Source organism: Bombus affinis, chromosome 4 (assembly GCF_024516045.1).
Source record: "Bombus affinis isolate iyBomAffi1 chromosome 4, iyBomAffi1.2, whole genome shotgun sequence".
Classification (NCBI taxonomy): domain Eukaryota; kingdom Metazoa; phylum Arthropoda; class Insecta; order Hymenoptera; family Apidae; genus Bombus; species Bombus affinis.
Window position 1 is genome coordinate 8,603,714 of NC_066347.1, and position 26,033 is coordinate 8,629,746.

A 26,033-nucleotide genomic window follows, 5' to 3' on the forward strand; every position below is an offset into this window, starting at 1 on the left:
AATGTAAAAATTGATTAGAAAAATATAGAAATCGATACAGGGTGTCTGAAAGATTGCGCAGATTAGCCAATTCGAGTTAACGCAACCAGCATTTTTTTCAAATCAATTTCGCAATAGCCTTAATTGATTTTAAATGATTTTCCTATATCTTCCTTATTTTACGTAGTATTTCCAACACTGTATCTGCCGTTACTACTTTCTACTTTTCCTTCAAAATTCAGCACCTTCGTTAACAACAATAAATTGAAGTAACCCATATATCTATTCATAGATCTATTCTAACTAAATAAATTCCGTCAATTCTAATTTATTTTAAACCATTTTTAAACGTCATTGCGCTGGTTCAATCTCTATCCATTTTTCAACGTTGTGCCAAGATACTTCAATATTTTTCACAATAACGATCTTCTAATTGATGTTAACAAATCAAAACCTCCAGGAACAGGATTTTAATGGCACGAGATATTGCCAGTGTCGTTGATTCGAACGGTTATAGACGATTTCACAAAGGAGACAGAGGGTTGACAAGATCGCTTTGGGACCACGGTGACGGAGCAATTTAATCGGTTTGAGGGATCAATTCGGCTTTCGAGACAATTAAGCCGCGCCGATTTTCACTTAAACATCTAATTTCCGAGCGGCCCTCGCGATGATGTTACGATCGAGCGGTAATTAAAGCGACATGTCAGGATCGTTTGACGTGGTGAAATGTGGTGCGCGTGTTGCGCAAGTACAGCCAAAGCTTAAGCTAATTTCCACACCGAATTACGTCAAGCGGAAAAAAAGATCACCTCGAAACTTCTCGGGTCGAATCATTGACCTTCTTTTGCGATCGAGCTTTTTGAGGATAAGCAAACGCTGATATAGAATTTAAGGGCGTGGAAATTTGGACGAAAAAAAGGATCGTTTAATGAATGCGAATTATATTTAAACCGCTTATAGATTTGGGAGTATGTCCTGTTTGATCTACAATTCTTTATTCGAGGATACGTTTTTCTGATATAAAATTGTGATATTTCTGTTATATTTTTAATTAATCCTCTGAAAGGCACAATTATGTATTAAAGTACTTAATGTAATTCTCCAGATAAAAACATGTAATCTTTGTTTGATTTTTACTTGTATTTTAGTGATCACCGAGTGTTTTGTGGAAAAGTCGATTGCACCGTGAATAATGATAAGATACTTTGAAATTCTGCATCTAGTTAAGGACTGTTTGCCATAGTTTGTTGTGCCAAGTAAGAGGCTTATTATTAGTGGATTGTAGCATTATTTATACCTTCTTGGTTGCCGACTTTATGTTATTCATATTTTTGCAGCAAATATAACGGAGATATAAAAACTATATTTTTACATAAATTGCAATTTATACTATTTCTATAACATACTGTTTAAAGATCTAGACAGGACGAGTTGAATCTTGTTTACGCCCGCTCACGTAGTTTAATTGCATTCTATCAGTACGACGAAAGTTTCGGGTGAACGCAAGTTACCTCAGAACGTACTCGTTTTGCATTCGCTCGTAAAATGTTCCCAGCCGTTCGCGCGGATTTCTAGAAAAAATAGAAAAGCTTTGTTCCCGATGCAATTTCAAAGACGATAATATTTATCAAAGAATATTCGTTCCATCGATGCGATTCGAAGGAGCCGTAAAACTTGGCAACCGTCTGAGATTCATTTCAGAAGGAACCGAACCATCTAATTACCAAAAGAAAAAAAAAGAAAAAAGAAATACGAAATAAAGTTATTCCCAATTTCCAAGAGTATTAAATTGTACAAATATTTTAGCACGTAAGAGAGAAGATTGGAAGTTTTCCAATTCTCTTCTTATCAAAAATTCCATTAATCTATTGAACTATGGTACTTAAATGATAAACTTCATAATTTCTTATCAGTGAGATCGGTGTTCAAAACGCTTCTATAAGTCCGAGAACACAAACAGCTTGAAAAATTCAAAGTTGGCAATATGAAACGTAAATTCAAAAACAAAACTCAACTTTCTTCTCAAATATCAGTGATGCTACATTTTATTTATCAAAGTACAGTTTCTCCAGATATCAACAGATCCTTATTCTTAACTTTAACGCTAGAAAGTTACATCTGGTTACGATCGTTCTTATCCAGTAGCAGAGAGCTAGAGATCCGACGTAAAACGGAGGTCAAGCAAAAACAACGTATCCAGCGGAAGTAAATCCTACTTCCGAAAACTTCACGTAGGGTAATCTTACTTCTGAAAGCTAGACCAAAATCTTCCACCTCTCGTTCCCTCAAACAATCTTTTTAACTTATCAACAAAACTCCAACTTTCAATCAAAAGATATTACGACGTATCAGGCGATCCTCCAATTAGTGGCTTAGCCATAACGACTTTCATATCACGTAGCCCACGTTTGTCGCGATTAATGCGATTTTTAGTGGGCACGTCGCAGGACAAACGCGAGATTCGTATCAGAAGACCAGCAACAATGGCCAGATGCAAGAGCCGCCGGTTATTACCACGGTCTCCGTCGTTCCCATTAATTCTGCCCATTCAACGTCGCATTCCTGTGCTCCTCTCGCGCGTATATGAGGCTGCGCGTCATTCTCCGACGTAGGCCTCTGGGTGGCATACGAGATGATGGCCGGTCGTTGTCAAGATCAATTCTCGGGAAGGACGACAAAGGTCTGCTACAAGTAATAATCACCATTCGAATTTTCATATGGGGTCATAATATCTTCTAGATCTCACGAATTGTATTTGGAGCTTCGTTTCTGGAATGTTAAAGTCGGTTCGTAATTCACTTAGGTTCTAAACACCGCTTTTCAGCCGTCTAAACTTCCTTTCAGCGCGCACGGATTCTTGTTTAACTCAAAACTCTAATCCCCTGGCGAATAAGTTAAGCACCGGAACTTATAGAGCTTCTCCCACGCTACTTCGTACTATAATATCATACTGCCACACAGTTGACTGACAATGCATCATATGTATATAGATATAACATAAGTATAGAATATAAAGCGTAGAAGCGTACGCATTAATGAACATATGGATTATTCAAAAGTCATTTAATGATCAACTTTATAAATTGAGGAATACAAAAAGATATAGATGTTACAAATTCTGTTCATCAAATATACCTTAGAATTTACCATTGTACAAGGCATATTCTTACGGCGAATGAACTTATAGGAATACGTAATTTGGTCCTCGAGAATCTAATATTACTATCGCGCATTTTATGTAACGAGAACAAAAAATTAATAAAAAGTGGAATTGATCAGTTTGGTATTCGAGGGTTTTATATGACTTTGTATGACTGTTTCACATATAAGTACATCAGAAAACTTTATTGCATGTCGACAGCTTATAAAAGGTATACGAATCTGGAAATCGTATAAAGAGCTTCAAGAAGATTTATAAGTTTCGATGAGTTCGAAAGTTTTCTTTCTTTCTCCTGCTTTTTAAAAGCGCAGATTTGTTCCAGTGAATGACTAAGTTCTATGGCATTAATATTAATGTACTTACACGTGACTATGGTGAATCGAATCAGCGGAAAGGAAACCGTTCGAACCGGGGAAGCGTTAAAAGTTTCTTAAAGCCTTTCACGCGTGATTACGCGCGAAGAGAAAAAGTGAGCAAACATCATGAAATATTTTGACGACGTCACGTAGGGGAATCGGGTATATTATTCAGCAGAGGGTTAGTTTAAAACTCACCCCCTCTATACGTTTACCGAACTTGTCGAAACTGTTACTTATATCTTTTTCCCTTTCGCGGAAATCGTTATCTTTGATGTTCAGCAAAATGCGAAAGAATTATTGATGGTTTTTTTCTAAAAGAAATTATAAATTCTTTATCTGTCAACAATTTTTATATCTTATAGACAACATTAAAAAAGTTGATAAAATAGAATGTGACTTGATTTGGAGAGGAATTATGCGACAGATGTCAATTAATAATTGTATAGTACACAAATTCCTTTTGCATCATTACGCAATACTACTATGATATACGCGTCTGTGTCACTAATCGTAAACGTGAACGTGTTAAATGATAGTTCTTTTATTAACCAAACGAGAAATTAAATATATTATATCTAAATAGATACATTTTCGACAGCGCGAGTGAAATAAACAGGATTCAACATGAACTAGGTGAAAATGCTAGCTATCAAAACCTAGCTAAAAACACATTTACCAACTCCAGATTTCCAATATTTCCAATGTACGTACAGCAGAATATGAAATTTCCGTCTCTCGATCTAAAATCAAAAATCTTTCTCATAGATTATACACGCATAGAATTACCCGGACGAATTTGTAGTCGCTTAAAATGGAAATCGTGTTCGATATGGAACGGCAGCCCCGATGCTTTACGTCGCGCTATTTCCGTCGATCCTTTTTCCAAACAATTCGAAATTGTGTTCCACGCGCGATGCATTTACCGCGTTTGTGTACCTTCATGCATCTGCCTTTGTCCTATTTGTTATCGGCGTCACTGTGGAACGCTTTTCGACAGCGATTTATACGAAAACAAAGGAACATTTCCAGCCTTTGGAGACCGAAAACTGAATCCCAACGCTGCAGTGAAACGGTTTCGGCGAGAGGAATACTTCTTGCTTTGCCTTTCATCCGAGCCGACTACGACGACGTTCTATAACTACCTATCACAAAGGCAATCGAACGTGCTTCATAATAAATTCCACGTAGCGTTCGCGTTCACTTTGAAACCAGTTTCGTACAAGCCAGCTGTTGCAACCTAGTCCAAATGCAAGTTTAACTGTTTTTTATTATACAATGAAAAATAATTTCCGCAGGATTTTTGCTGTTTTTGTTATTTTGGCTATTATCACAAGTTCAAATATGAATCTTTGTTAGATAACAACTTTCTCGATTCCTCTCAAAAACACTCAATTTTCGATAAATCGTTACCGCGCTATATTCGAAGCGTATGATGATGCAAATTTGGTGTAAAGCTTAGAAGATTTGCTTCCTGAATTTTATGGTTTACTGGTACTTTGCTGATTTTCTGTTGGAAAGTTAGGTGCAAGGAATTGAGAAAAAAGGCATTGAGGTAAATAAGAAAGAATGAGGAAAATGGAAGAGGATTTCAACTGGATGACGAAGTGATAGGAATATGCGAGGAGATAGAACCGTGAAAGAAAATACAAGTGATTCGTATGAATAAGTTTTTGTTTCTGTCTAGGGAATTTCAGATTGTACTTGCTAAGATTCAGTGTAGCTTAGAAGTTCAACGATTTGTTTAAAATTTGTCATCAATATGTTAAATATGACTCAAGAACATTTATGATCTCAATACTAGAAAATACTCATGTACACAAGAAAAGAAATTATCTTTTATTTTATTTCAATTGCAGTTCCGAGTTTCTATCAGTAGATATTTTTTTTTTTTAATTTGATAGAAAATACCCATCCTATCAACGCGGTTATGCGTAATTATGATAGACAGGCACGCGATCCTGTATACCGCCCGTGTTGTTGAGCGCTTTTAGTGGTTGGAATCAATTCATCGGCGCAGTTTCGATTGGAAAGCACGTGGCCTGATGAAAACGAACGATCGTGTTTCGGCAATATCGTGGCCTCATCGTTCCATTGGAAATACGGTCTGCAAGGCTGACGGATACGGATATACGCAACGCACGCACGATCAATTTTTATTTTTAATTCAGCGCTTTAATCTTTACTTGTATGCATTCGCAAAACAAGTACATAAAGTCGATTTGTGGAATCTAACTCTCCGAATTTCATGAACCTTGTTCGTGAAATTTATCGCTAAAGGGAAATACATACAATTGAAGAATGAAAGAGAAATAATTGCCATATTTTTTCCACGTTCCTCTCCTGCTTTTACCCACCGTTCTCTACTTCGTCCTATCTACTTTTCGTTGATAAACTTTATGATTTTACTACTTTATTCAAACGGAATATTTAATCGACTCTTTTTGCCGTACAATTCCACCAATAATTTTGATGAAATATCAAACATCTGTTCAATATTCACAGGCTAGATTTTCTGAAAATAATTTGTCTATCGGTGATTTAATCGAGAACAGAATGGACGCTGACTGGACACGTCCTATCTATCGGGTATTATCGTGCCGTTGACAATGTCGATTGCAATACGACTGAATATCTGAAATACCAGTGCGTCGATTCGCGTCCGTCGCTCGTTAGCTTTGAATCGTGGAAAACAGAATGTCCATACGGACAAAATTGCTGGCTCCGTTTATTGTTTTACAACCAGTAGTCAACGGTGGTCGATTTGTAAAATCTTTGTCTCATTCACCAGTTTCCAATCACGATCGATGAACTTCCAATAAGCATAGATAACGCCAACCATTTGTTACTGGTCTAGTTCTCCCTGTATTGATTTCCTTTAATATCTTGTTTCGAAATTTTTGTCTTTTTTCCTGACGCGATTTTCTACTGAATACGGTGAAACTGGTCAAATAGTCAACTGTTAAACGTGTTAAAGAGGATATATTTAGATTATAGAAATTAATAGAATAATAAATTATACAACAAATTGTAGTAAAATGTAATGTAACGTTCAATATATGTAAGCAAGTTTTCGACGTTCTCTATAAAACAAATTAATCACTAATTTCAGCAATCGAAACACAGAACTAAATTCCTAGATATAACAAATACAAGAAAGACAATGTCAGAATCTCCGTTGATATCATCTCGTACTTCTGTTCAATAAAGAATTATCATTCCTAATCCTTGTGTCATAGCTATAATATTCATTCATTTTATGTATACCGTTACTAGCACGCATCGATAATGTCGGTTATGAAATTCATCGAATTATGATGTATAATTTCATTTAATTCATTGTATTCGCGCGATTGTCTCCGACGAAGATCGACCGAAGTCGTCCCTTATTAAAAATCCAATTCCGGACGAAACGTACTGGAGAACATAAAAGCAGCAAGACGACTGTTCAGCTGCAAGGACATTTTTCAATTTGGTATTGTGACAGCAATATCATTGGATGGGGTTCTTAAAACTTCTGTGATCCGCTAGGGTCTTCTAATACCGTTCAAGATCGTAAGACGTGACTCTTCGGGAACGCTATTGAGCAAATCAAACGACCGTGATGCGTGATGAAAGAAATTATTTTATCGATTTCGATAAATCAGTTCGAGAGTTGTATGGAAATTAAATTGTTTCGTTAGAAAAAAATTTTGAAAAACATCCTTGACGGAAGACTTACCGCAATGTAAGATGGCAATCACAAATAAATTTTGTATCGAAAACGTCTGCTTAAAAAGGTTAACGTTTAATGAGACACTGAAGTACCAGCACTCTATACGACAGACTTTAGTATGCAAATACAGTATGTGGCAAAAATCATGGTACAAGTCGAAACGAGGTGATTCCCCATACAAAAGTATATCGAAAACGTAAAGTAACAATTTTTGAAACAAGGCTTCGTTTTCGAGAAAATCGACGATGAAATTTCATCAGGTACGCGTGCATGTTGCATGGGGATCCTCCTCCTTCCGGCTTGTACCACGAATATTGGTACACCCTATATACTCCCTAGCTTGTATATAAAATGAGTATTCTACTCTCGAGTATGCTACACCACGTGTTCCATTCATAGGAATCTTCCGTCTAAACAATCTTCCATAAATTGAACTTCGAAACGAAGCTTAATTCCGAATCGGGCAAACAGTTTCTTATTCCGTACGCACACACGTGACAGAAATACACAATTTTGGGTTTAATACGATCCTCGCTACTTTGCCAATTATTACATATCGTATGCAGAAATTCGATATTAATCTGAAATATCTAGCATACAGTCTTCTAACATTTCGTATCACGTACTGCAATGCTGAAGCTTAATTTCGTACGACCCAAATGTATCAATCAAGTGCCTTACAATGTTCATATCATTGCACACACGCAAACATAACTTAGGAATGAATACTGACAAGAAAACATACTACTAGAAATATACATGCGTATCTACTCGCAACTCTATACTCCGCTAGGAGTAACATTACTAATAACCTTAAACTATCGTCTGCAAACAGTCCTAATTCACATAACATCAAATTTTATGGAAAATAAATATCACTCGAATAATATTGCTATTCGATGGTTGGCGGAGTAGTAGCGCACACACGCATTTGTGCATAGATGAAGAGGACCAGGTCGACGGTGGGGACAGGTGGTGGGGTGTAGCCTATCATCTATCTTGCAAGCGGGAATATGAGTATCAACAGGGTCGTGTTGTTACCAGCGCAGCGGCGCGAGCGTTTTAAATAATTAATTGGCCGGCAAAATGGGACTCGCGGATGTGAATTCGGGGCCATTCGTTAATTTCATGGTTCATTTCGCACGCTCTTTTCCGTTCCCTGTGTTTCCCACCGGTTTCAATCCCACCCCTTCCTTTTTCGCCATTCGGATTAGTCTTTTTTTTTCATTACACGGTACTCACCGTTTATGGATGTGACAGACTATCGGGTATGCGTAGCACTCTGCCTTTTTCACAACGGCCACCGCCATTATGGTTTCGCAATTGTCGACGATCATCGGCCACCCTATAATTTCTCCTCTTTCTATTTATTACGCTCCCGACTTCGATCGCCATTCCGCCACATTTTTCCATTTAACGCCTCTCGGCAGCCATGCATTTTCAAGCTGGTTCTAGCGATGAACGCGTTGAAAATACGCATCGAAACGTCATAGAACGTGGGAACTTATTCGAATGGTATCGTCGTGACGAACACACGTACACACCGAACAGAGGACTTGTTAATTATTTATGCACGCTGAAACGAACTCGAAACACGACCGGTCTTGAACGTAAACGTGTCTCTCGATAAATGAAGCTTTCGAATACGCCACTTCGATGACATCTTTTCACGTCTCTTCATCCGATTCATCTTTTCCATCTTTTCTTTCTCATTCTCGATCTTTTCTTTCTTCTTCCCTCCTTTACCTTTTTTCCTTTTTTGTTTCTTTGGCATATTTCCATATTCTCGAGTAAACGACCCCTGCGGCTTCGGTTGTACAGCTAGTTATAGAGGCAAATTTCCATGACTAGGAACGCTCGCAGATTATCATCAATTCAAAAGTCAAAATGTTCCGTCAACTATGTTGAATAGCTGATGGCCGCGGTGTTCTGCGCGAACTGATTAAATTATGTACGTCGAATTTCCCTGATATAAGCTTACTTTACGCGTGTGATTATCTGCCAGATAGCAGCCTAATCCTGCTGTTTTTAATGTATAGGTTATGGTTAGATTTTTTGTTTGTTTCGGTATCAATAGATCGATTCTCTATTTAGTTGATCCTCATGTGAAAAGGCTATAAATATCTACTGTTCATATGCCTAACAGTCGTACAATGTTCAACGATTAATATGAATTAATTAAGCAATACAAAATTAAAAACGCGAAACCAATTTTTGAGAAATAAGATAAATATTTAATTCAACAACAAAAATAGTAAATCCAATTACAAAAGCCAATTAATTCCTCCGTCGTATGTACGCTTTTTCAAATATTTAATGTTTATGTTTCAACCATCGCATGGACACAGCTACTCTCAATTACACACAGAATCCCAAGCTCTAAAAACAACATAAATAAAACCAATTTCCAAATTTAACAAAATAGATTGAAATCTACTTCCATCTCGATGAACAATCCTCGAATCTTTTGATTTAGCTGAAAGTATAATTATTTATGTGCCCTTTTAATTATATACGCATAATTATCTCTCTTGGAACTTAATCTTTTCACGACGCAATAAAACAACGAATAATTCAGAACGAACAACTTTAAATTATTTCTTCATCGGAAAGAGTTCTTGCATTTCTAACGCCGTACACAAAAGCTACATATTTTCAGCCTTTTATGGGCAATAAATCTGAACAATCGTGTTATGTGTAACGATATTTAAAAGATATGAGTTTTATAGTACTATATTTCACAAGCTGCCCGGGACTCTCGTGCTACGCTAGAAAAGGGTTAACACCCACACGATCAACAAATTCCGCTCAAGCAGGTCGGCGGTATATTTCAATCTATTTCCACCCGCATTCCCCCAACCGATCGCTTTTATTCGCGTTTTAATGGACGCTAGATCGCCGCCGGACGTTGTATTTTCACCACCGTTGAAAAAGACCGGGGCGAATCGGTTAAATTGCGTCAAGTCAGCGCTATCTAACCACATGAAAAAGTAACGTTTATAAAATTGCTGTTGGCTATTCGATATCGTAGTATCTGATAAAGAGAGGATGCTCATTCTACTTTCTCTCTTTCTCTCTACCTCCTATTCTTCTTCACGTGATTTCTCCGTTAGTTATGTGTTTCGCATTGTTTTCATTTATTCGGCAACGAAATCCGGTACGTTTCAACGCGAGCTACGAACTCCTTGTTGTTAGTTACTCGTGTTCTAATTGCGTAGCGAAGTCCGAAGAGAACCTTAGTTGGATATCTCTGAATGCCTCTGTGCCGAAGGAGGCGGTGAAACGAGAATATTAATCTTTCGCATCGTGATTTCAGGAAGCATTCAGTAACGCCGGACTTTCGCCTCACCGCGAACTTCACTGTCTGCTCGAACGAGACTGAAATGCATGATACGATCTTGAATTTCGTAACGGGGTATAAAGGGATGAATTTTATGCTCCATCTCCTGCTGCCTGAATCTGAAGGACACTCAAATTGGCAACGTAATTTAGGGAAAGAATATTTCAAGATCGACCGTGTCTTTTTGTCTCAATATCTGTTGAATATAAATTGGCTACTACTTTTGCTAGCTAATATATTTTTTGTAAACAATATATTTGAGAAAAAAATATGGTATTTTATAACCATAGAAGGTGTAAATTTTATGTACATTATATACGCTTTAATCTTTATCGGAATTTTTGACGCGCTTTTATATTATTTCGCAATCATAATTGACGAGGTGACCCGCATTAACCATTGAATGCAAGGCGGATAATTTGTTAGGTCACAGCAGTGGGTTAATAGATGGTTTTGGACATTAAGTTGCTTTTAACTGCAATTATGGTGGACAGTAATTGTCTCGCGATACCTATTGTGTTATTTTGGAAAATAGGTACTTGCAAAGTGCGTCATTATTTTGTCATTTCCAGGCGTTATCATTTATCGAAATTGACGATATTACATTATTGATTGCAATGCGAATGTTATTAAATGTGATTTTTTTCTTAACTACTGAATTTTGTATCAATCGATCGAGAATTGATCAATCTCGATGTAAAGTGAATTTTAATACAATCATTTCTTCGTTATTTCAACACTTAATTATTATTTCATCCCTTTGAACTACCTATTACGGATTAAAGAGAAACAAAATCTTCCATCGCAATTAAACGCTTAGCTTCGATAATTCCACTCCAATAATTTCACAACAGAAATTCAAACAGGAACGAATTAATCTTTGAACATCGTGTCAGTCAAAAACTAGCTAATACTTTCTTCTGTTATAATATGCGTCAGTCAGAAATGATTGGCATTTTCTTCGAAAGAAGTGTTATCAATAAAAGAAAACACGATGTAAGAAAAATATCTCAATCGACTCAGAAAGTTTGGGCCAAAAATTCGATTCCATTGTCATATGTCATAAAATGTATAAAAGGAAGTTGAATCTGGTCGTCGCCAAGGGGTATGCTTGGCGTTGAAGTAGTACGAATCGACAAGTTACAGAATGGCAGAGTATTTCGTGAGAACGCGATATCTTCTAACGTTTGGTAATGGGTATTATCGAATGCAAGATCAATAGATGAAAAACGCTTTTAATGAATATTTTCTCGTATCCGTATCTTTAATTTCCATCGGGTTGTGATCCGTAGCGTTCGATTGGAAGAAACGTTTTTACATCAAAATTGCGATTCAATTTCAAGGGACGATCAACGCTGTTAACACACAACGGGAAAAACAACGATTTTTTCTCATATCCGATGGTTTATCTTTTACAGAGAAATTCCAATGGGCCCTCCTTTCCGCTCTTTTAATATTTGATTACGACGTATTAATAAATGTGCTGCTGTAAGTAACGCGCAGGATTATAATGTTTTCGCGCGAGATTGAAGGCGATCGAATTCTAAATAGCTTGTTCGTGTATTTGTCGGAGAAAGGAGAAGTAAAGGCGATCAACGGATTTGTTGTTAAAGTGACAAAAAATGTCGGGTTTAAAGAATGTACATTCAATGATGAAGCATTTTTTAAATCACCAGATCGATAATAATTACTTTATGAATTTCTGCGTGTCTACCTCGATATAAGAATTATGAAAATGCGAGAATCGCGATCAAGTGTTAAACTTTAGAGCAAAACCCTTTGACGACCTCAATTCCTTTAATCATTTTCAGAACTAATTTCTTGGAACAACTTTCTTTGTCACATAACCGAACTCCCTGATACTTCAAATCAACTTACCTTCCTTTCACTCAAATCGATTTATTTCTCAAAATCATGCCTTTGAAATTCCATGCCTTATGTTCGGAACCTCTGTCGGGTTTGTTAAACCTCGAAATTTCTAGATTATGTATAAAAATAGAATTTCATAATAAATTGGGAAAAATGAATCGGAAGTTTTAAATAATTATTTTGAAACGACGGTTACTTTTACGACGGTCACTGTAATAATATTAACTTTTAAGAAATCATCAATGATATAGAAAAGGAACTACTAATATTAAGTAGAAAACAGTTTTAGGTATTTTTATTTTAATCGGACCGAACTTTCGGAATTCTTCGCGAGGATCACGTAGTAGCAAAGCGTAGAACCATACGCGCCGTGACTAGCAACTTGAAAACTCCCCAAAAACGATTCAATTGAACTCTTTGAACGCAGTTGGACCATGGAATCGCAGTCAAATTTACATAATCTCGTAAACGATAGAAGCAAACGCGAACTAATCGAGTCCTGTGCAGAGTTCTTGTTACCAGTTCGGCCAGTGAGTAATTGGATCTCGTTTCGTAAAACGGGGATGATGGTGGTGATAATAAAGCTACAACGATCGTAAAATTTCTGTGGCTTATCGATCGAGCTACGAAAAGTGGAGCGGTTGTAAAAATTTCTTTTCTGAACTAGAATAACCTTGTTCGAATTAAAGAAAACCGCGTAAATCACATGGACAGATGATTGTGCGTGATATCAAGAATGCTAGGGAAATGAAACGACGATCAGTGAGAGGAAATAAAAGTAAGTCCGGTACGTTTTAAGAAGACAGATGATGGATAAAATAAACTTTAATTAAATGGTTGGTTTTTAAAGGCGAGGAGGAAGATGGGATATTAGGGCGAATTAAACGAGAATGAGAACGGTGTAACATTTTTAAAAGGTGAAATTAGCTGAAATTAAGCGTGTGTCTGGCTGTTTTATGGTAGTGGAATGTGTTAATTCGTTTAATTCCAGGCGTTTTACGCGACAACTGTATCACCGTGTATAAATATCGAATTACTAACTGGAAAAGAGCAAGAAGAAACGGAAGAAAAAAGGAAAAAGGGATAAGAGGAGGAGAGTGAGAAAGGAAAAATAATAGGAGAAACGGGGAAAGGAATGCAACAAGGTTGTAGTTGAAGCGTAATGAATTCCCCACGGCGAGTAAAGAAGAATAGAAGGTGGTTTTCGTAGGCGGTCGCCGCGAGTCTCTTGGAGGTCTCAGAAATCCAGGAAAAAATTACGTCTCGTTCCATCATGGCCTTTATTTTCTTCTTGCTTTACACGTAAGACAAGCAACAGAGAAGCGACACAAGAAGGAAATATCCAAGCGGACAAACTTCTTTAGCCGCGTATTCACGTATGTGCATTGTAAAGAATACGTTTCCAGAACGCGGCTTAAACGTTCCGTGTTTGCCACGGGATTACTCCGACGGTGCATGAATAATGAGAATTTTTATTCTAAAGCGTAACTTCAACCCGGCCGTGCTTAGAAAACCATTTATACCGATGGAGGTAAAAAAAGTATGATTATGCGACGTTGCTTTAAAGAAATTTTCTTTATTAAAAAAGAAGGAAAACGAAAGAACCGTATATTTTATGCGAAAAATATTGAAGATGTAGAAGATTAACAAAATATCAACCTAATATCGAGATTGAATAATATATTTTACAATTGTTTCACGAACATGTGTTGGGAATAATTTGGTTTTATTTCTTGGCTTACCTTTTATCGTTCATATGTACTCTGTACAGCTACGTGTAAGGTCTAGCTTTCTTTTCTTTTTAACTTTTTTTGCGTATTTTCATCGTATTTCCTTTTCTACAACTTTTTATTAGAGCGCGCGTTTCATGAAGTACCTATATCACGAGTTGTAGAAATATAAAAAATTTTTATGAATAAAGCAGTAGGAGATGGATAGGTGGATGCATCAAATGCATCTCCTTTGATGAAGTAATATTTCGATTAATCTGCGCTCGATTCTATGGTTTCACGATTCTTCGGTGTTGCATTATCTAAAGTTTGCATTATTCGATACGTTAAGAATATATTGAACGCTGACGCATTGATGACGATGTACGATAAAGTTCGTTGCTATCGCGCGTATGTAACGCTTAGAAACGAAGAACGTGCTATTTGAAACGATTCTTGTTCGTACGATATTACACCACTGTTAAAACTTTCGCGCAATTTCTACATATATATTCTCAGATTTGTTTCAAATATTACCAATACAATCGTGATAGTCGAGTTTCATAATAGCACTGATACAATTTTGAAATGTTTCGCATAACACACATAATGTATTTGTAAAAGCGTTCGTATACTTTCGTGAGCCTGTTTCTGGCTATATTCTAGCCTAAGAGGTTGTTCGCTAATTAACGTCCGATTGAAAAATCCAGGAATTTCTTAAACGAGAGGTATACCTGTTGCCTTTAGCAAGCTTTGTGAACAAGCAACTACAACCGATGACAAGCGCGGTGTTATCGAGGTTGCACGGGAGAGCCTTACTTTGAGACGTGTTCGCATTTAAATTAGATACAGAGGCCCAGAACGTCTCTGTATTTTACTGTTGTTCGTGGCTCTGTACACGTACAGAACGTACAAAACACCGTTGGAAACTTGGTCGGGAAGTCTGCACGACGTTGCTCCTTCGTTGTCTCGGCGTAGGTATCTATATGTCTTAGAGTGTCGCAATTAGTTGACGCGGGCAAGTACCTACAACAGAACTTTCATAATTCCGTAACGTAACATATATTCCCTTTTGTCGTAATTAGTTCGCGTGGGTACAGCAACGAGTGCGACAGACGCGATATTTTCGAGTTTCCTACGACCGAACCGAGATTTGCTCACCTTACTGTGAAAGTTTCTCGTCACCTCTGTCTATCATCTTGCGAAGAAAGTTAGCGTGTGTAATTGTCAAAAGGAGAAATCTGTCCGAATTGTTTCGACAGACAGAGTTTTGATGATAATTGGATAAATTTACTTTGATATGGATATTTGATAAGAATGTTAAGAGAATACGTGATCGAAGAAACGAATCTTCAAAATTTACTGTCTATATTATCTTTAATGCGAATATGCATAATATGACATAATGACTTCATTTATATATGTAGAATAAATTTATCGTGAAATGAATTGAATGAAATTAAAATTTCAATAATTAATCCAGCATCGGTACTGATCGAATGTCAGACAAATATTATTCGGGATCTAGGTAGGTACAACATGATAGAGTTCTGGGTAAATACTGTTTATTTAATCCTCTGGAAATACAGAGATCAATCAACGATTAATTAACGCTGAAGACGGTATTCGATTAAATTTAATAAATAATACGATATCAGAGATAATGAAGCTTAAAATAATTAAAATATCTAAAAAAATATTTGTGCTACTATCGTTTCACTAACTATATATTGCCAAAATAAATGAATTTTGATTTATACGACTAATACAAATACGCGCTTAAAGCACAAGATCATAATTTGTATCTATCTCACCTAAATAACTTATTTCAAAATTATCCGAGCTCAAGATACCTCGATTGAACTAAAATATTTTGGTGCTTGACCAAGAAGACCACACGATATGCAGTACTGACTATAACAAAGTGCTACCATAAACCGCTATCTCTGCGAGATACCGCTGGGTGTGATCAATTTTCACAATTGTCCACAGTCTAATTTATCATTGTTCACAAGTACGGCATCGGAAAAATCAACACGAGTAATTGTAATTACTTACCCTAGTGATTGAAGCAGAGTGAACAAATAGAGAACAAATCTATTCGAAGTTCGCGATTTTTGCTTGAACTATACCAAAACCTTGGAAAAAGATTGAGAGATTTTGATATCAAATTTAGTACGATTGTTGGTTCTATAAATCCTGAAAATTTCATTATTGAAGGTATGATCGTAATTATATCGTATCAGCAGATATTACGAATTTTCATCTACATAGAAATGCAAAATCCCCCTATCTATACACGCAAAGTTTGCCACGGCGAAAGAATGCAGCCTAAATGTCAAGTCTTCGCGAGAACAAAAACGAATTCATATGCCTGTAAATAGGGAACGGGGAACGAACGATCACAACATAATAGCGGCGAACGGCGTCGGAAGCAACTCCATTATCGTTAACGCCCGCAAATTTCCTCGGAACGATAAAATTAATCAGAGAGAATCCAATAGCTCGTCTCGGTGCTCCAACAAGCTCCATATGCTGCGAGCTATACCCTATTACACGAATAAAACCGTGCACGGTCTTCTTTTCATGAAGCATTTGGCGTGCGTTTTTCCTCGCCACGTGAGGGACAGAGAGGAAAAGAGAGGAGATACGAAAGGAAAGTATGAGCAGGGCGTCAATACCGCATAAAACGCGGGCTACGTGACATGAATAATTCCGGCTGCGTTAAAGCGTCACAGAATCGAGCGGGTCTCGCGTTCTCCGAACCAAAGAGGCGGCGCGTTCTTGTCTACGATCAATTAAATCGAGCAAGCGGGCAGATTCGCCGCGAATAAAGGAAAACACTTGCCGGCTATCGATTAATCCACCGTGTTCACAGACGAAGATGGCGAAAAATGGGTGGGTAGGGTAACTAGGCTATTATTCATGCGCGACAGCTTTTCCCATTGCGTAAAATAGTTAAAACGAACGATCCATTAATACGCTCGCTTGTTGTGAGTACTTGTCTTCAGACGCGTAATAGTACATATATTTTTCTTTTTAACTCTCCTATGAATTGTCAAAGGGAAGATCTAGAGATACGAAAGCGTTGAATTGGGTCTCGATAGTGTCGATATTTCAAAACTAACGAGCCTCTGTCTCTGGGAGAAGCTCCGATTTGATAAGCGAAGAAGAATTAATATTCAATAATCAAATTCGTCAATGTCCGAAACAACACTCGCTCACTATGTGCTGTGACTACAGGGACAGAACTCCGTTTCCTGATAGATTTGCTGAAACTTCTTGAGGGCTCCTATCTATGGGATGGATACCTTTTTGTGCTGGTGTGTATGATCTGTTTAAATGAAATTGATTGATGGCAGGGTTTTTATGTAAACGAAAGAGGTATTGGGATGTTTGAGGGTTGGGTAAAGTATTCACAAACATATTGTTAGATAGGGCGAGGGTGCCGGATTGAAATAAATATAGCGTCGTGACTCTGAAATATTTTCTTGTTAAGTCATTATTCGATGTATAGTATGAAATAAATTGATATATAAATTTTACGTTTACAAAGGGAATGTATGAAAGAAAATTACTGTCATGCTACATAATACTACATAATACATCGTGATAATAATAACGAAACGGAAAGAGAAATTTATGCTCCGCTTTTGATTACATCTTTAAGAAACGATTAACGTAATGGGAATTTAGATGAGATTAGAAGTCGGAGTGTCAAAAGCTCAACTACGATTCTCATTTTCTTGCGTAATATAGCGGCAAATGCCAAGAATGCCGATTTCGTTATATTTCTTGTTATCCCCTTGAGGATTACACGGTCAAAAAACTTTCATAAGATATTTTCAAGTATTATTAAACACCTTAAAAAGCCTTTGTCCTCCCATTTTTGTAAACCGCAATATGTTTTGACGCTAATTACAGTTCATATTTCTGACCAGTTACCAACTAATCTTCCACCTGATTACACCCTACCTAATTTCACCCCTTTGAAAAGATTCTCCCAGTTACGTTTTCCGTAATAACATCTCATCCCGTTCATTTAAATAAACCTCGTGCAAGCACGAAGAGGACATCCAACATGAATCGTCGTTCATTATATAAACGTGTTCCGACGTCAATCCGACATTCCAGGGGACGGAGAATCGCGAGGAACCACATCAACAGGACCCTTCTGATCCGTGCGGAGTTCCCCTCGTCCCTTATGATATTTTAAATGCAGACAGGAACTTGCGCGATTACGAAGAACAAAGATGGGGAGTGAAATTTTGCTGCAACGTTTAACGGTGTAATTTGATGAGCCTTCGAATTTTCGAGACGCTCCGTGCCTCTCATCAAAGCGGCCGTAGAAAAAACACGCAATTAATTTACTGCCGGTTTTAATTAACGCATCCAAACAGACGGAAAGAGGAACGGTGGTAAATAGGGAGAGAGGACTGACGAACACACAAACAGGAAGGCAAGTGATTTGTAGAATTTTAATTAAATAAAACGCGTCGATGCGCATTAACGGATACGTTTAAAATAACATTTTTGTTTATTACGTTATTGGCTGGCGTTGTTAAGCCTCCTAATTGGGTACGACGCGTGGCTTTAGGCAGACTTTTGTACCTGCAAATATGTGCCTTTTTCGTCGTCGAATTAACATACTACGTGCGTGAAGTAAAAATAAAGAAAGGGGAGAGTAGAAAAGGGTAGCTCGTGGGTTTATTAAGTTAATTTTCGAACGTAGAGTTTAAAAATCATTTGCACCGCGAATCGACCCGCGTTCCCTTTGGTAAGATTAATGTGCTTGATTTAACTGAATATTCGGATAAACTGCGTGCACGGTAAACACGGCTCGTAATATTTCGAAATCTGATTACGTTAGCGAGAAATTAAACGAAGTTAACTCGGTGTTCATCATGCTTGTGATGAAAAAATCACGCGGGATCATGGCTTAATATTCAATTTCACTCGATACGACTCGCAAACTACTTCGAAACGAATTATAGTTTGTAATTTGTAGAACGTCGACTCTTACCCAATCATAAATGAGAATCCACTATATGGAAAATTCAGACACGGATCTGATTCTCGAAAATTAGATTGTAGTTTTATGTCAGGGAAATAGTGTACCAACCTGGAACAGACAAAAATAAAGATTGTTTTTTATTCTCCTTTTTAAACTTTTTAATTTCGTGTTCTAATAACAAGCTAGGAAGGGGGGGGGGAAATACTATTAATTATAAAAACACGGAACTTATCTCGCATAGGATGATATTCTACCACAATAATCCATCAAGAAGCTTCTGTTCAAAGTGAAGAGACTTTGTCAATCGACTTAATGAATAATGATTCCGTTCGAGGATAAATATCACTGCAGTACTAATAAAAAAAAATAAGAATAAAAATAAATGTATTGTTATTTTAAGTCGCTGTTATTTTGATAAAAATAAAAATCTAACACCATACAGTGTCATTTTAACACTTTACTTTATACTGATAGTACTTAAGTTTCAATCATTAAATATCAACAGAATTCTCAACATGAAATTCTCGAAATAATATTAGTCAATAAATTTTCCTTCTCCATCGTTCACTTTATAAAGTCGCGCGTCACAAGTTCGAAAACCAATCGATGAACAATTCTCCATGTAGAATCCTTTCTTTTATTATCCTTATCATTGTTATCGTCAGTTCCGCATAATAATATACATAGTCGCTGACCATGCACTCGAAAAAGAGAACACCGGATAGAGCAGTTACCGCGAGCGCCTGTCGAGAGTATTGCGTGCCTGCCACCCATTCCATCGTAATTCTGGTCGCTGTTCAACCAGAACTCAAGGATAATATTAGGCTATCTCGTAAGTAATGCGGTTTTTCCGAGGACCGTATAATACAACGATAAACAGGTAGTTCTATGGATTTATTTGCTTACGCTTTACTTACGTTGTTGGCATGAATTCGGACGCGTACTCGTTTACGATAATTCCGCAAATATATTTTGGAAGACGCGAGAAAGCGATTGAAGTGGATGTATTTTTTAATTTACTTTAAGATCATTCGAGTGTTTTAGGTTTATAGTGGTAAAGAGTAGAATCAATTAATCTGTCACCAGCTGTCTATACTTTTAAGAATACAAATTGTATTTCTATAGAAATGTATACGATATTGTCAATAGCATTCGATATTACACGGAACATAATATCGATATAAATCGAAACGAAAGTGATTCTAAAATGTGGAATTTTATAACGAAACCTCTGACAACAAATAATTCTAGTTTCCAATATTTTTCCATCATATCGTAGGCCAACATGCACAAGAATTTAATTTTAGTGATTCTTCTTTTCTGTCTACTTCCACCCGAAGATTCTATACTTCCACCAAGAATCTCTTTACACGAGGGTCGATCGCGCATGCAGCTCGCAAAGCCATCAGCAACGAGAACACGCGTGTACACCTTGGTGGCGCCTAATTCCGCGAATTCTGTAATCTTCCAGAACCCGTACTCGAACGGGCGCGCAAACGGTTGCGTGTAGGCACGCACATGAATTTGCCTGCATATTCGCAAATACTCGGAGATCAAAGCGAATGACAGGAGAGCAAGAGAAAGAGGAGCGAAGAGAAAGCGAAGCGAAGAGAAAGCCAGGTCCGAAGTTACGAGGTGAATTTTCCCAGGGATCCGTGCGTGGCTGCCGCTGTTGGCGCTGGCAACATCCCGAATTCACCGAGACTTTCGTTTCTCGGTAAACACCGACGTCGACGATCGGACAACGTGCGAGGTATTTCAACGACGCCGGCGAATAAGCGAATAAGGAACGTTTATACCGTGAGCGAGCGTAGAATGCGGATTTTCAATTTCTGCGGGAGGCAACTTGTTCGGCCGATATTGCCACTGGTTTATTCCGGCTCGAGTCGATCAGCTGCCGTTCCTCGAATCCTTCGTACCGCTCAAAATCCCTGATTTTATTTTAAACGGGACCGACGTGGCTCGGAGTGGTGCGATTCGCTGCGATTTATTCAAATGAATCCTATTTTTCGACCGGGGCCAACAGTGACGTGTTAAGAGCGAAATGATGTAAACGTCGATTCGCACGCGAACACTGGCTAGAATTAACCGGCCACGAACGTACTCCCCATCCTATGTACGACTTCATGGGATGTAACCGTGTCGGAACACCAGTGGAAACGCGTGGCAGACGAGACAACCCAGGATAATGCCTGAGTGAGGCTTTTTAAGGGAGAATACGTCGTGGGTGAGAGACTGAGTACGTGTGTGGATATGTATGTCCGTTTGTATAGCGACCAGCGAATAAATTTAGAGACACGTAGGACGTAGTGTGCGACGATGTGAGATTTTTATAAATTGGGGAAGAAGGTTTCGTGAGAGCGTTGAAGGATAGGTACGAGGGTTGAAAGTATAGTGGAAGCTCATTTACATGTCCAGAGTTTATTGCGAGGAAATTTTAGTTAGTGACGATTGAATCTACTTATCTAAACATGAACTTCTATTATTGTAATTTGAACGTGGGTAGTCGGTGAATGCCTATTACATGAACTTCAATTATAGGTCTGTTTGTCCCTCAACGTGCTTAAATAAATGGAGTTCTACTTTGAATTAAAATGGAAATTAGTTGTTATCGAGTAAGTAAAATATTGCTTTCTTTTGCAAAAATAAATAAATATGTTAATTATAATTTGCATATTTCACATTCATTTATATCGTTGATATTAATCTTTATAGAAGAGAGTATTCAAATGAGTTGTTATCGTTTTGAGTGTATATACTTCAGTATGTGTACCAATGTATCAATTCTAAAAACTTGTACAATAATAAATAGTTAATAAAGGCTTAAGTAAAATACATAAATTACAATAATTGCACAGTCAACCGTACCGCCAATTCTAAGATTTCTCACCATAAAATCCATTAACGAAGTTCTAACTTTTTCTATAAAAGAAAGAAACAACGTAGGAAGAGAAAACAAGTAAGTTTAATCCCTTTGCTTAACGGATTACAAACAAACAACGTTAAATAAAAAACTTCTATGCGGAACATTGAAAACAGACTTTCGAAGGATAATGTTGGTGCAAAAGGACTATACGTGAGTAAATTAAAAATTAATTGTCAGTGAATTCTACTCGCAATTCTTGATGAAGCTGTTATAACACTTGCAAAATAAAATTTATTCCAAAAGTACACTTCACCTATATTCAATTTACTAATATTATTAGTTGATAAATATTATTACACAAAAGAGTCCAACTCATGAAATCTCGAATCTCCAATTAATATGAAAAAGAAAGGAATGAAAAATGATTACAGTACATGCGTTTATTTATTTCATTTCCCTACACAGAACTAAAATTATCAAGCATTTTCACGCCCTGTGAACGTTAACAAGAACACGAAAGAAAGAAATGTCGACGTTGCAACGAGATTTCTCCAGCAACAATTCAAACACCCCGATGAACAGACTGTTTTCACATCTTAATGGACGCCAAACATCTCGAAACGAGAATCGACGAGGGAAAAGCGGGAGAGCTTGACTCTCGTTAATACGTCCATGTGCCTCGAGAGTTGTTCGCTGCAGCGGAAAAGCGTCGGCAAACGGACAGGGCGATTTAATACGAGTCGACGAACGAAATTACAATTTCCACGGACGGCGATTTGAATTCGACGAGCGGCGGATCGATAGGCGGCACCGTTCGCGGCGGAAGCTTCTGGAAAGCTTGTTCCGACCGCGTGGTTAAATCCGCATTATGCATGTTTCCGCGCAAGCCCGCGAGCAAATTTCGCATACGCCACTTTTTTGCGCAACGAAAGCGCGCGACTGTTCAGACATTCAGCACTCTGACGAGCTTAAATGTTTGATTCAAGCAGCTGCAACATCGCGAGCCCCACGCCCCACCACGCACTGATAATTTACTAGCCTCCCGAAAAAATTGAAGTACGCTCGTATCGCGTGCTCGCCGTGTCAGCTTCAAGCTTCACGCCATCGCGCTTCTATAAATTCTAACGTTCCTACGTTAAATTGGTATGCCGTTGTAGGATACTGATATACGCTACTTTTTGCGCTGATCGTAGTAAGATGCTGAATGATGTATCGTTTGCTCGGTGGAAGTAATTTAGTAAAGTACTACAGATGTACATGGTATCGCGTAATAAGTGGTGGAACTGGGAATGGGGTGATTTTATCAGTAGTCTATGTGGTCGTTAATAAATGTAATGTCTTTGTCTGTTGAGAACTATGTATAAGCGGAACGTATTGTTAGATAGGTATTTAAAGTATTCAATTGTAGAAAATGTAAATTTATACTAGAGGACAGTATTTTACATTATTTATTTGTGATAGTGTCCGGGAAAGATATAATATATGTATGAAATATATCCACATATTTGGTTTATTAAATTGCAATAAGATATCGCGATACCATCTCCATACGTTATCGCGTTTAAAAGTGAATTGTATCTTTTTATCGACTATTTTGACGAAACTGAATGGAATATAGATTCCATTCAATTCCAATACAGCGAACGCGTCTAAACTACGTATTTACATATGTATTTAAAAAATATATTGAAGCTTAACTGTATTGTTAACAAATACATATGCTTGAACACCAATGGAAAATCAATGGCAAAATAGAATATTAATTTATATTTCTGCTCTAAACTACTGTCACAAATTCTACAATTTTCATCCAGTATCTTCCAATTTACACTACAATAGCTCCGTTTTCTTCCTAAAATTTCCATCACCTCCGTATTACCTTGAATTCTTCCATCGTCAACCTGCAGCTTCCTGCAATAAGATAAACGCACCCTCAGCACTCAACCTCAATTTTCGCTAAGTCTCACCATATATACCGAGAAAAGTTCAGCAAGCAGCATTGTGACCAACAGCTAACCGTCTTACAGCGCCATTTCTAAGCGCCACCCGTATTCTCCTCGAGAGTTAGGAAATCTTGGCGAAAACAGGGCGACTTCAACAAGCCTTTACCAACGACGCTCTATCCTATTATTATTCCGCGTGCGTGGCGCGTTCCTAGGTGATACGATTGAGTTAATATCGCGATATCGGCGTTACCCGGGCGATTTCCAGCTTGTCGGTCATCCACACGGTGCGCACAATTTCACGGTGTCGTTGGTTCGTCGGAGAGAGAGAGAGAGAGAGAGAGAGAGAGAGAGAGAGAGAACGTTGTGCAATAAACGCAACCAGCCGCGCGAAAGCCGCCGTGCAAGGAAGCAACAAGTATCGAATCCCAAAGCGAGAGTCGCAAAAAGAACGCCGTTTTCGGAATCCATTGAAATCCGGTCGATCCGGACCTCACAGCGTGGATGCACGCATCCGTGCATCTGTAACATGGTATGAGTGCGTCCATGATACAGTGTGTGTGCATCCGTGACACGGTATGAGTGCAGCCGTGACGCAGTACGAGCTAGTGTGTCATACAAACGGCCTCGGTGTTCGTGTTCTAGCGACACACTGCCGTTGTCGACGGATGCAAGAGACCGACACATAATGCGGTCCCTGAATACGCCTTTGTAGGGACAGGCCACGTGCACATAATCGCACTGCCCCCTGCAAAATGCAATTTACAGCCGTGGATACGTGCTGAAATCGTGGCCGTCAGGTAGACATCTCGACACCACCGCCAGATTGTGCCCCGGAGAACGAGTCACCGGGGGCCAAGAAAGACCCTACAGGAGATTGCTGTGTGACTAGGATGAACATGGATGAACGACTCTGTCCACGGATGACATGTGTCAAGTTGAGGTATATGAACGACGGTCGATGCATAAATCATACGGATTAGCATAAAAGTATGGCTTAGTGTGCGGATTAAAACACGTTATTTGTGTGATGTATACCGTATAAATGGCTGGTCACCCTCAATGCTACAGATCGGGATAATTTCCGTGGTGGGATTACTGATAATTGTGTGGGTTGGTGATGGAGGGTGAAAAAGGATAGGATGATTGAAATACTATACTTCTGGTCGCAGCAGTATTGAGACACATTTCTATCTTACAGTTATTGTTATATTTTATGTTATACTTTGTAGCTGTCGTAGTATAGTTTTGTTTTTCGTCCATTGATTTCGAATTTCCTTTCGATTTAGTAATTTAACGCGTATGGAAACGGGATTGTGTGATACACAGCGTAAAAACTGCAGATAAAACACATATCGGTATAGCGCAGTATGTGTACAACATATTAATATACCTGTATCGAAGAACTATCGTATTTCAAAAGCAATACATGAAAAACAAAACACTTCAGACTGCCCATATAAAATCAGTTGGATATCTATGCAAATAGCATGCTATGATCGCTATATTTTCATTTTAAAAGGATCTATTTTCACAAAACACTTTTATCTTGCAAGTATAAAAGCAAAGCATAAATACGCGAAATTATTTAAAAAAGCTTTAACAGGATATTAAGCAGAAGCAATATAGATAGGAAATGGACAATTTAAGAAAAAGATAGCTTTGTTATTACTAGTACTTGACAGAAAAGAAGTCATGAAAAACGTGGGATTTCATCGAAGAGACTCGTAAAATATTCGCGAAGGACTAACTTGGAGTAATATACTGGTAAACAGAATATAATGTACCTAGAAGAAGGTGATTCGACGCACAATATGATCAATCAATGCCGGGCTAACGGCACTGTACTGGCAATTTTAATTGGTAATTATGCCCCTGGCTATTGCGAGTAAAAGGAGTACGCGGAAACGAGAGTCGAACACTTCAAACGCTAGTGAATATTGCGTCTGAAATTCAGTTTTCTTTGCTTGAAAAATTTAGATTGGTACGATTAAAAGACATAGCCTCATTATTTGCAGATTTCATTTCTTGGGAATATTATTAATAAACATTATTTAAATTGAATCACTCGTATGGATA

General features: G+C 37.8%; 1 protein-coding gene across 4 annotated transcripts in view; it reads right to left on the reverse strand.

The window, feature by feature from the left end:
- Nucleotides 1–26,033, reverse strand: part of LOC126915831 (leucine-rich repeat-containing protein 24) — a 292,299-nt gene that overhangs the window by 117,814 nt on the left and 148,452 nt on the right. Inside the window, exon 1 of one of the 4 annotated variants that reach the window (XM_050720918.1) lies at nucleotides 8,960–10,808. The exons of the other annotated variants lie outside the window; for them this stretch is intronic. Within the exon in view, the coding sequence (XP_050576875.1) occupies nucleotides 8,960–8,987 (28 nt within the window). The 5' untranslated portion in view covers nucleotides 8,988–10,808. Of the gene's footprint in view, nucleotides 1–8,959; nucleotides 10,809–26,033 lie in introns of those variants that run through there. 4 annotated transcript variants of the gene reach the window in all.